The following is a 13,325-nucleotide window of genomic DNA, read 5'->3' as shown; positions in this document are numbered from 1 at the left end:
TGACAGGCGATTGTCTTAACAGTGCTTTATATTCATGAGCTGGACTTTTATCTTGTAACTGTTACACAGACTAGAGAGAAAGAAAATCAGTTCTGGTGTCTTGTATCAATAAGAAAAAAAAATCAAAATATTGCAGACATTGATATATACTAGGAAAACATTAAAATGTAGCATCTTTTATTTTGGATGTTGTATACTGTTTTTTCAGGTATTTTAACATCATCTAACAATTCTGGCATAACTATATATACAGAATATAGAGAACTGACGTGGTTGCACACGTTTACAATCATATTAAAACATTAAGAAACAAAAAGTTATATATTTCTTTGCATTGTTCTGGTTATATACCAGTGTCATTCCATCATTGGTACATTACTTTAGTCTGACAAGAACATAAGTCTGTTGAAACCAGATGTGGGAGATAAAATAAAGCAATGCTATAAACAATCAGATGTTTTAAAATGTTATAAAATTAAGAAGATTTAGAATTATATTCCCTGACTGAACATGGTCTTCTATAAAAACAGAATAAAAACTTAAGACTTTCACTTGTGAATTCTTTGGAGCGTTTGGGATGGGAATTTTCTATAGTTCATTTCATGAGTTGTTTATATATGTATGTTTAATTAAATGCTTAATGTATAGCCAACTTGTAAAACTGAACTCTGGTACTGGTGATTCCGTGCAACTTCCTCGCAGTAAATGACATTCACTCAAGTAAATTAATTACACTTCATAATTAGCATTCAGTAAAAGATTCCGAAATTTAATGTTTTCTTGTCTATTTTCAATTGGCAGAAATTTAGCCAAATAATAATTGGGCATGTGTAGCAATCAGACAATGTCACAAGCAACTGAAGAGTTTTCCTTTGCATTCCTGTTACATTTTAACATAATTTTCAACACACGCACAGTGGCAAATGGAGTTGCAATGAAATTTCTTTCCAGTGTATTTACTATGAACTCCTACAGATGAACCCGTGTGAATCCATGTGATGCTTTGTATGTATGATGAAACTTTCAACTAAGACGTAAATTTCTGATGAATATAATAGATGTCAAAGACGGGCAGAGAGACAGAAGGAAGAAACAAGGAAGAATAACGAAAAGATGCCAAAACACACACACACACACAAAAAGAACAAAAATAATTTTGTAAAAAAATATGTGTCAAGGACAAAAGGATAAATGTAAGTCATAAACAAAGAACAGTTCAGTGTAACAGAATTGATGCATGGTACAAGGCACGTGGCAGAATCAGAGACCTATCTGAGAAGAGAAAGATAACACAAAATTATAAGACTCAATAATTTAGTTGCCTTTCATGCATAGTATGGATGCATAAACAACTACTGGCAAAATTAGCCATACAGTAAGCTTTTAAATCACAACATCATTATTAAGACGGTATTAACTCCTGCACCTAATCTGGATTAAAGCACAAATTACAGAAAAAATGCACTCACGTTGTGTACTGTACCTGTACAGTACACATCTCCAGATCAAGTTCCCTTCCCTGACATTTTTAGTATCAAGCTTCATAATCAGTATCTGAGGAACCTGGAATAACCCCATTAAACAAGCAGTAGTCCTGAGATTGTTTCCCTTCCACTGAATCACTAATTCCTTCCAAAAGCAATCAGCATGTGAATTGATTTTATTGGTTAATTCAGAACATCATACTTCATCGGGCAATACAAAATTCCCCTCTCTTCATCCCATTAATGTTGTATGAAGGACAAATTTTGTACTAACATTCTTCTCTAGAAAGGTCAGTCAAAAATCTGCTCCAACCTGCTTGAATAGAAAACCTGAGTCTCCAACACCCAGTCCAATATCGTGAACAAAGCGCTATTTTGTCTAAACGCACTTTAGGGATACAGCCAGAATATGCTTTAACAAACATCTTATTTGCCAAGTTGGTTGGATTCTGCATATTATACGTCTGTGAAGACTTTATGACTGGGTTTTACTAGCCAGAGGAAAATACACATTCTGTTCATATGGTTTCAAAATATTTTCAGTATCCATAGAATCTTGTTGACTTGCGTTGAGACTTGCATGCTATGGATGAAGGCTTGCTGAATTAACAGGCTGCCAGTACCACAGGATTACAGCATTGCTGAGGCTGTCAGGGAGCTCTGGAGGTCCCTGTCCCAAGCCCTGCTCCAGCAGGGCCCCCAGCGCAGGGTGCCCAGGGCCCCGTGCAGGCGCCTTGTGCCGCTCTGCCAGGAGGAGCCCCCACAGCCTCTCTGGGCAGCCTGGGCCAGTGCTCAGCCGCCCGCCCAGCACAGAAGTGTTGCCACCATTAAGCCTCTCTCCTGGGCTTGTATAATCTGGTATAGGTGTAGACCACAAGTATTAGGAAGTATACAACAGGATCTGGAGGTGCTGATCAGTGCTTGCCTGAACATGAGCCAGCAGTGTGCCCAGGTGGCCAAGAAGGCCAACAGCATCTTGGCTTGTATCAGCAATAGCGTAGGCAACAGGACCAGGGAGGTGATTGACCCCCTGTACTCAGCTCTGGTGAGCCCGCACCTCAAGTGCTGTGTTCGGCTTTGGGCCCCTCACTGCAAGAAGGACATCGATGGCCTGGAGCGTGTCCAGAGCAGGGCTACAGAGCTGGTGAAGGGCCTGGAGCACAAGGCCTGTGGGGAGCAGCTGGGGGAGCTGGGGGTGTCTGGTCTGGGGAAGGGGAGGCTCAGGGGAGACCTCATTGCTCTCTGCAGCTGCCTGAAAGGAAAGTGTGGGGAGCTGGGGTCGGCCTCTTCTCACAGGTAACCAGCGACAGGACTAGAGGGAATGGCCTCAAGTTGTGCCAGGGGAGGTTCAGGTTGGCAATGAGGAGACATTTCTGCTCAGAAAGAGCAGTCAGGCACTGGGACGGGTTGCCCAGGGAGGTGGTGGAGTCACCAGCCCTGCAGGTGTTTAAGGAAAGGTTGGACAAGGTGCTTGGGGACATGGTTTAATGGGTGATAGTGGTAGTAGGGCAATGATTGGACCAGATGATCTTGGAAGTCTTTTCCAACCTTAATGATTCTATGATTAACTTCAAGAAAGAAGGTGCTCTCCACTAGCTCTCACAGTCTTGAAAAGCACCCTAATACACTATCTTTCCTGCTGCTCATCAGTTCAAAGGTTTAACATTTTAAAAAGTAAACAGATTCCTGAGTTTGGAAACTATTCAAAGTTTTTATTCAAAATTATGTTGCTCAGTATAATACTTCAAAAGGGATGCTACGGCTTGTAAAAGGTACATACAGGTAGCCAAAAACGATCAGCTTCAGGAACGGCTGAGTGCACAACCATGCTTCTTCACTTCTTAATCAAAGAATCCCCATGACAACAATAGCATCAACATCATCGTCATCTGGGTGCTAATTTACTGTGATGGTTTTTGTTGTTGTGTTGTTTTGCTTTAAACAAACTGTGCTTCTCATGTATTTTTAAAGCATATCCGAAATACTGGAAACTGTTCTCCAAAGTATAATGAAATAAATACACAACTTATCTACCTCTAAGGACCTTCTGAAAGGCACTATTAACATTAGAAAGCATAAAGTCTGCTCTTAAGACCAAAACGGCTGCATATCTCTGGCTAAACTATGATATTTATGCATTCTATTTGGTAATGACTAATAAATTTCTGCAATAAGCTAGGCATACTACAAGGCATCTTCTGAATCAGTATTTCAGTTTTATCTGGGTATTGATGGATTGGTTTGGAAACTAAAATGCATAACAAATAAGAAGAAGGAAAATAAGTTTGCAATCTGTCATGGAAAATCATTTTTTGAAAGATGCTTCCAAGAAACTCATCTTCGTAATTCTATAATGAAAACCCAGAAATAGCTGTGCTGTCTCACTCTCTCACTAGCCTCATTTTTTCAAAACGTTTAATATAAAATATAATTTGACAGAGGGGGGTTATATTATGCAGCCGCGATGGTAAACCTGAGATAAAAAGTATTAATTCTTGCTAAAAGGCTGAGAGGGATTTGTTAAATGCTTATCTTCAGATTTACTGTAACTGCAGCCAGGGACTATTTTGCTCATCAGATGAAGAAACAAGCTCACTGCCGCCCACCGGTGCCCCTATAGATCTGAAAGGATGGTTACCTGGATACCTGCACCAGGGAATACGTGCACTTGTAACAGAGTGAGTTTCTTCTCCGAGAGCAGAAACCCATAATATAGTGTTGCTCTCGTAGCAATGGCCTTGTGCAACAAATATGTAATGGAGATTGCTCACCCTGGTTTCATTCTGCACCCACAAAAATGTATTTTTATCCTTAAAGGTGGAAATGCCTTAGAAACTAAACAACACTAAACAGGGTTTCACAGTCTTTTGCACAACTGAGCTCTTCCGCTTGAGCGGTGACAACTGCAGGAACCCCTCTCATGACATAAATCACAGTGTATAAGCACATGAACAAGCTTCAACATCAGAAAGGGAGGAAAGGACAGAAAATAGCTCAACATAATGCACATGCTGAACTGCACAAACACCAGAGAAATATGGACAGTTTTGCAAAACTAACCAAAATAGTTTGCAAGAGCATAAGAATTTTAACAGTGTTGTTTGAAATACCACCACTGAAATCTGTTGAATTTTTCCTCAAGAAAATGCATACAATAAAATCAGAAAATTTTGGTCACTCCAAAATCAGTGAGGAAGATTTTGAGGGGAGCTATAAGTGGTTTTACTTTTTCAGACTTGTGCATCTTTTTGAATAAAATGTACAAGCTATGTTTCAGAACTGTATTCCAAAAATGCTACTAAGAATTGATGAGCAGTAATTAGTAATTACAGCATCTCTTTTTCCAGGAGCTACCTGGAGATTATATATATATACATATATATATATATATATATATATATATACATATACACACACACACTTTTTTTTTTTTTTTTTTAGAAGATGAGTGCCCTTTCTCTGAAAACTGGATCCCTGTAATGACATCTCAAGCCCAAGAACAAATATTACAGAATGGAAAAAGTATCAGAGTAAGTACCTCAGTGAACAAGAGAATTGAAGAGGTAAGATTTCCCTACATCTGCAGCCTGCTTTTCAGATGTCCCTTCCAGTGTAGTATCTTGTTCCTTCCACCCGCACAACATCCCACACAAACTCATCTACCAAGATCTTTCCATTCACTCCTGTATCTCACACACATTCTGACAATGCTATGTCCAGATGTCTCTTATGGTTAAAAAAAAATAAAAATCTTTAGCTGCCATCTGGTAAAGACAACACTAAAATCTGTCTGGTTTTGAGCTAACATGATGCTGCCTGGCTGCAGCAGGCTAACTACGACTTAAACTACTAAATTCATGGTGCAGCAATGGGGGGTGGGCATTAATTTGAGTCCCTGTAACCTACCAAACTACCAAATGCCACCAAACTGAGATGAAATTAGTATCTTCTAAATTTTGTTCCACGGGTCAAATATAAAAAAAAAATCAAAACTTTCCGATGTAAATCATTAAAACTAACCAACAGCTAAAGGATATCGAGAAAAGAAATGGCAGGGATACAGAATGGATTACACGATAAGCTTTTCTTCCTTGTTTTACTGGGGAAGGAAGAGGGTATTGCCCAAGACTTTTAATTCTCTGAAAATGACTCAGGTTACTCATTAAAGTAGACATGGAACTAATGGAACTAATCAGATCATCAAGTTCTCTGTAATACTTGTATGGAAATAGCAAGAAATTATCTACAAATTTAGACAGAGTCTAAAGATAGATGTACAGACAGATGTCAAGATCAGTGAAGCATATAAAGTTGTCACCTATTGGGGAATCTACTAGATTTTAAAAATATCTGGAGGTTAAACAGCACGTCTAATGGTATGCCTCTAACAAAGAATATCATTTAATAGATTTGTTCACTTTTTAGAACGCTTAAGTCCTTCGTTACTGTTTTCCCTCAGGAGTTCAGCAAACAGGAAAGCAGTTGAGCAACACTGAGATGGATGAGTACTTAATGAAGTAACAAAATAATTCCTCCAAAATAAAAATATTGTCAAAAATCTAGCAGTGAAAAGAAGGGCTAATAAAGACCACATTCAAACGATTTCAAGGCAAAAATGACAAACTTATTAGAAAAACTTAGTTACCTTTTTATTTAAATATTTGTAAAATCTGGTGCTAGTTCTTTAAAGTAACATTTAATAAAAAATACTACCAAATGCATAATGACATTCAAAGATGAGACTCAAAACAGACCTACTATTCATCTGAGAATGTCTATTCTATTTTTTGTTACAATTTTTCCCACTTTGCAGACTATGATAAACTATAGTTTTGCGCTTAACAATTTAGACCACAAATATACTGAGTTATATATGCTCAAAACATGATGTTTGTTTTTTATTAAAAAACAATAAAATAGTAATTAATGCGGTTATTCAAATAAAAAAGTACCTGAGGAACCAAATCATTCAAACATTTTCTTCATCTGTAATGGGGGGCTATATCATCATTCTTCAGTCTACCTCCCCTGCTGTGACAATCGAGTGTTTTCTTTTTCTCCTCTGAGGCTAGGAAAATTACTGGGTAGACTGCACTTGTTTTTAATAATACTGCTATTTACTCGTTAAAAAAAGAAAAAAGAGACAATTCACAGTATACCATAGCACTATCAGCCAGGCTGGTTTGTATTGAAAAAGGGACTTGAGATGTCCAAGGTAGAAATGTTTTAGTGAGGAAGAATGGCCTGAACTAGTCAACACCTCATTCACAGTTCAATCCCATAAGACAGAAGGAAAAGCAACTGAAAAGGAACAACCTGCATTCAATGGAAGTTCAGACCACAAAACTAAGCTACAGTTTACTCTAAGAAATGAAGCAACATATGATAAAATCATAAATAATGTTAACGTGACAAGATTTGGAACAGTCTTTTATTTCTTAGTCATTTTAGCTTCCTCCACTTTTTTTTTTTTTTTTGAACTACCACAGATCAAGTGATCTGCTTTATTTCCATCACTCCTTCCCCTAACACTACAGCAGGTGTTTTTGAGGCAGTGACTGCAAGCTGTACTTCCAAGAGAATAGGTCACTACTTAGACAGGATCTGGCCCTTTTAGCCAATTTACACCAGGTTCATTAGGATAACGGTAAGTCTACATCAGGAACATCGAAGAGCTTGCATGTTGGGCAGAAAGAATGCCCAGGAGCAAACAATCTGAGTTTCTGAAGGGATTTGCCAGTGCAATTATCTACAAACAAAGAAACCTAGTGTTTTTTTTTTATCTTCATTCTACATGACACTTGTCTTCTGGATAGTAATAAGGGAGATGAGTTGTTTAATTTTTTCTGTCTGACAAGTAGCTGAATAGAAAGGAAAACTAAGTACTTCACAGATATCTAAGAAGTGATAAAGGTACTGTCACTGGAAAATCACTTTGATTCAGAGCACTACTCATCAAATCCATGTTGACTATGAATGCTATCACCCCACATATTACAAAGTGTATGTTCGTTCCTGCATCGTAGAAACACTAGCTGAAAAGGAAGTGGAATATGCACGTAAGAGACACAAACACAAGAAAAAAGAAACCTCACACCTTAGATTTTAACCTATAAGGAATTATAAATATACAATCCTAATATTTCTTACACTACATCACAGCCATTTATCCCATATGGCTTCTACATCAAATACCAGATTCTTAACTGCTAACCTAACAGGTCCAGTTAAATGATGGCATCAACCAAATACTGTTGGCTCCTACCTAGTATTTCTCTGTTTTCTCTGCAGTGCTGGTCAGAAGAAGAAAATTACTAGTAACATTCATACATCTGGAGCACTGCATTCCAAGGCAGTAAGTTAACAAATCACAAAATTACAGTTTGCATTCACTGCATTTTTTTTAAAAAACAGATGAATCATTCTTGCCCATCTTTTTGCTAGAGTATAAAGAGTTTTTGTGATATGTTTATACCTATATATACATATAAATGTATCTACACGCACACATAGGCACAAATGTGATTATTGTTTCAAAAAATTAATCTCACATCTTACTTTTGTTTATTTATTTATATTATCTTTCTGATCTCTTTTGATTAAAAGAAACCAAACTCAATTCTGCGTAGTGCTACTCCAGGGGGTTTTATGTCATGTTCATTTTTCAGACAGGATAATTTAAGCTGTCATTTCTGTTACTCTGGATGTTTAATTGATTACTACATCAAGTCTCTCAAGTCATAGCAGAAGATCACTTTTCTGGTATCTTGACAATCAATTTTGCATTTTATCATTGTATAATCTAAGATGCTGGTGCAGTGGGGGATGCAAAGCTATTCTGTCATAATGAGTATGCTCATTTAGTTCAAAGATACATCAATACTGAGCCTAACTCTTTGTATACACAGAAAAGGCCACAATATACATACTTATCCATTCAGTGTGTGCAGCTTAATTAGCAAATATTCAAAATGACATTATATTTTAATTTTTCAGCATATGACCATATAATGCTTTTCCACTTATTTGATCCTCAGCTAGTTTAACTATGCTAAATGGAAAAGATTGTTCATATAACCAAGTGTTCTGTGTTTGGGAAGCGTGTTTCATTTAATACAAAAGCTGGAAGATGCAGGGTAAACAAACCAGGCATTCCAGGCAATACAGTCTGTGGCACAGTCCTGGAGCGACACACCTCTCAAGCACAAAGTGACTTAGGTTCTCTCTCAGTTGCACCCACTGCATTCTTCTAGCGTAGGATTTCCTTAGTTGCAGCAATTAAAAATATAGGAGGCTGTAGTAATAAGATTTTAAACCAGAGGTGTGGCTTCTACAGCTGTACACACATGATAAAAAGCAAAACTGAATCAAAAATGGCAAAAAAAAAAAAAAAAGGTCAAATATCAAATTAATTCCGTGAATTTTGAAAACAGGATAGACTGAAATAAGAATCTCCACACTGGTTCAATCAAGTGGGTGGCTCATGTACAAAGAGCTAAAGAATCAGAAAGCTATATGCAAGACCAGCTGTTTTATCAATAACTAAACGTGAAACTGCCATTTAAATGTTTAAGTAATAAAAAGTAACCCAACTAACTATATGAACATGCTAACCCATGCAATAAGTTACAGAACAAAGTGAAGAGGTTACTTATTGTTTCAGGAAAAGCAATAATGTAATTTCTGTGTCTTTTAACAGCCAATTAACAGACAAAAACCAAAATTAGTGGTCTGTGGTAAAGACAAGAAAACAGAACTTTCTGTCAGTAGTTGAATGAAAACAAATAATTCACCATTACCCCATTTTAAATCCTTTATTTTACACAATTGCAATTGGGAATGAATTTCATAATTCAAAGGTTTCCTTTATTTTAATGGTGCCTAGTCATTCATTTGGTTTTCCCTATTTTTGATTTTGAAATGTGTATGTATATGTATATGTATATATGTATATATATATGTGTGTATTTTTCTTATCAGATCTCTCTTCTAACTTTATAACTCCAGAAGTTCTCCCATTTGATTCACTCCAGCACTGACAAATGCTGATTTATGGAGATCTGTGATATGCTAGCCCTTCAATATATACACGTCAATGCAGAACTTCAATCGCTGCCCTTGAGTCACCATCTTCCAAATCTATCTGAAATAACTACTGCCATCACATTCAGTAACTTCTTGTTAAAATAAATCAGATGTTTTGAAACGTCTGAGATACGCATTTACGCTATTTAATCTATCCCTATTAAATGCAGAGCTATAAACAACCATAATCCCTTAACAATCACTCACAGACAACTCTGCAAACCTTTGTGGGTCTGCAAACCTGATGATTCACTGCATTAAATTTATTTCTGGTAACAAGATGCCAGCTTTCATTACGATATATTATCATTCAAGGTGTAAGATAACTACATTATTACACTGTGACTTGCAGGCAAAGAGGCTCATCTATCTCAGACAACTAACGGCTACGTTTTATTTGAGCCACAGAATTCACACAGAGGACGTTCTGGAAAAGAAGACTTTTAAGCTTTGCTGTCTTCTCTTTGGTGTCATGAACAGCAAGAATGCAATTCCACAGGAAAGGAAATGTTGTATTACTCTGAAAAGCATAGCTTGTATCTTCAGTCTCTCGTGTAAATTCACCTTTTCTTTAGCTCATCTATGGCAATGGAAACAATCCAAGCTCGTTCACGAGTAACTTTTTAAAACTACCAACTGTTACCTTCTTTGTCTTGAAACCATTTGTGGTCTGTGGTTTAAAGAAAAGTAGTGTCTAGTTTTTGTAATGCTTTGAATTGGTAATTGCCATCTGAAAACCTTCAAATTATTCAATGAAATAAAATTCAACCTTTGTGTAACCTGTAAAACTTTGTTCCCTGATATTACTAAGATATAACCAGTTCTGTGATGGTTCTAAAAAAAGCTACGTACCATATTTTATGTGTCTTTAATTAAAATGGAGGGCTAGAAAACTTCGGCTAGAACATCACTATCAGGTACGTCTTTCATGTTTCTAGTATTTAAAATGTATTCATCTAAATATCAATGATTTACTTTCCCCTCAGAACTTAAGGATACATAGATTATTATGTGTGGTAAGTGTCTTACGAGCTGAAGATTCCTACCGAAGATTCTTAAATGATTCCTACTGGTTTACTTGGTATCTTGCTAAAAGAAAATCCTAGTCTGAAATACTGCTATGCTGGATTCTGGTAAAAGCCTTTTAACTACAAATGTCCAACAGATAAAGGGAGATCGGTAATCTTAGACCTTTACCTTAGAAAGGTAATCTTCACAGAGTGTTCTTACTGAAGTGAGATAATTCAAACCAGCTTGTACAAAGTGAAGCAAACCACTTCATATTTACATTGGGATACAAATCTTCACACAAATACACAGTTAACAGATTATCTCACATCTTGCTGAGGTTTGTACAGTCCCTAAAACAGTGGCTTGTATAAATTTGAAGTTAACTAATGCTTTTACCCTGAGGAAAAATTTACTTGAACTACCCTGTAGTAAACACGAGAGTAAGACTGTCCATAACAGCAGTTAGTCATGGAGCTCATATGAGTTACTGAGTTAAACCCAAAGTTTGCACGAATTAACTCATCCTCTGGTAAATGAGAAGTCATTTATAGCCCTAATTCACAGTGCAGTACTTTAAATTATCTCATATTGCGCAACCCTCGTATTTCCAGATAACCACGAAATAATTTGAAGTCCCAGAAGTAACTAAAAAAAGTTGTTATCCTTCAATCTGAGGATCATCCGTCATTCATAGTCATTTTATTGTGGTTTCATTAAAATCAACTTAAATGTTGGTGGTGCTGATTTCTATTTTTATTTTTATTTAGAAAGGGGAAAATATTTCTTTAACAGAGAATAGATCTTTTATGCTTGCTTTCCTCTTCTGCTCCCATCTTACTTTCCACCCACAGATCATTCATATGATGGTGATATCATTTGCCTCTACAGTACTAACAACTGAAAACTTCTTTAGATAATACATTTAAATTCACACTATATGAGAGAAAATGACTCGCTCTAACGATTTAGGCACGTAACTTGTATACAAATTTTAGGTATCTAGGAAGATGGACATTCTACACAAAGTATATATTTTACCTGCATAATCAGAAGGGAGACGTGACATTGATAAGAGACAGAAATAAAGACATTTCTCTTTGACAAACAGAAATCTTCCCTAACCTAAATCACTCTGTGGTTGTACTAAATGAGCTGATGAGTTGGGGAAATACTGATAGCAGGAGTACTTAAATTATCCTTTCAGTCTAGATCAGAAGTGAACTTCTGAATCAAGTCTCTATTTACTGTGCTTGGGTTTCACAACACAAAGGAGTCTTAACATACATGAACAAGACTCTTTTTCAATTAAACTAGATCAAAAGATTTATTTTAGAAATACATCTGACGTGCTACAGCTGTTAGGCAAGTGATATACCAAGAGAAGTGCTTGTGAAACAACAGCCTAGCTTGCACAGAATAGATTTCAGTGCTTGTTATTGAAGCACATGAAAAAGACAGGCTCCCTAATTCAACCTAAATAAAAGAGGACAGCCCTGTGGTACTCCTACAAGAGAGAGTAATCTTGGACTTTGGTAAAGATAACATTTTCACTAATAACAAGATCAAGAGCGTTATATGAGACTTTCTAACTACATCAGAAACACATCAGTCATTTTGTAAAACATATAATAAGGTCTCATCATTGAAATCGTTATTTCCTTCAAACTAGTTGCAAACAAAAATTCAGTGGTGCGCGACTGCAACTTGCCTGATCGAGATAAAAAGCACTGCCATCTCGGATCTCTCGTCGCTGTTTGAGGTCTGTTTCTGTGGTGTCTCTTGACAGCGCAATATATTCAACCTCCCGCTTTGTTAGTTCCTATGGACAACATTCAGAGGTTATTACAAAAATAAAACTGTAACCGCAGTAAGTGAGCTACAACAATAGGCCTAATGGTGTAATTGTACAAAAGAGCTCTAGGCAGCAGCACAGTGATCTGAAATAACTCTGAACAAAATCTAATATCTCTTATTTTTAAAATGTTTACAGTGTGTTCTGCCTCAAACAAAATGGCCTGAATTTCTGCTCAATAAAATTTATTTTCCCCAAACCTGTTCTAAAAATATAATAACCAGCTATATAGCTGTTCAACTGAACATCTATAAAGTCCTCTAAGCTAATTTTCTGGATGCTGAAAAACAATCAGCATCTGCAAGTCATGAATAGAAATCAGAAGATTTATGGAAATCTCAAAAGCTTCAATCCTATTACTGCTCAGTAATACTTGTGCTGTTACACGGGTGTGATTATTACCTGCACATACTTTGTCAATACACTGATGTGTGATATTGTTCTCATCCCCTCTGCCCTTAGTATCACAACACGAAGTTTACTTCTGTAAAATCACAGACTGTTTCAAAATGGTGAATTTTCAGATTATTTTTTTTTTTAATTTTGACTCAGTAGGAGCTATACTTAGGTTTTTCTACCTTAAAGCAAAAACAAACAAACAGAACACAACACACATTTATACCCAATGTTCCTGCTACTTCTATATCTGGGATATCATATATTCTGCTAGGAAACAGATTCATGTTGAAATACCCTTAGCCCTTAACACTCAGCTAAAGGTATAAGAAACAGATCTCTCTTTAGAGACAGCTTTTAATTATAGTTGTTAAAAAAACAAAAAAGGCAAAAATATGAAAAAAACAGAACTACTTCATTTTCATTTTTTCTGTACCTTCTAGGTTACAAAGCCACCGATTCCTCTATAATGCAGGTAGGTACAATCTTTTTGTTGT

The 13,325-nt window shown here is 36.5% G+C and overlaps 1 protein-coding gene across 2 annotated transcripts in view; it reads right to left on the bottom strand.

The window, feature by feature from the left end:
- VWA8 (von Willebrand factor A domain containing 8) overlaps positions 1-13,325 on the bottom strand; it is a 181,831-nt gene that overhangs the window by 147,726 nt on the left and 20,780 nt on the right. For both annotated transcript variants that reach the window (XM_068675481.1, XM_068675471.1), the window contains exon 4: positions 12,289-12,399. In XM_068675481.1, coding sequence (XP_068531582.1) covers positions 12,289-12,399 — 111 coding nt within the window. The remainder of the gene's footprint in view (positions 1-12,288; positions 12,400-13,325) is intronic.

Source organism: Anas acuta, chromosome 1 (assembly GCF_963932015.1).
Source record: "Anas acuta chromosome 1, bAnaAcu1.1, whole genome shotgun sequence".
Lineage (NCBI taxonomy): Eukaryota > Metazoa > Chordata > Aves > Anseriformes > Anatidae > Anas > Anas acuta.
Note: the sequence above shows the minus strand (reverse complement) of the source record. Positions and strands in the feature narration are given on the sequence as shown.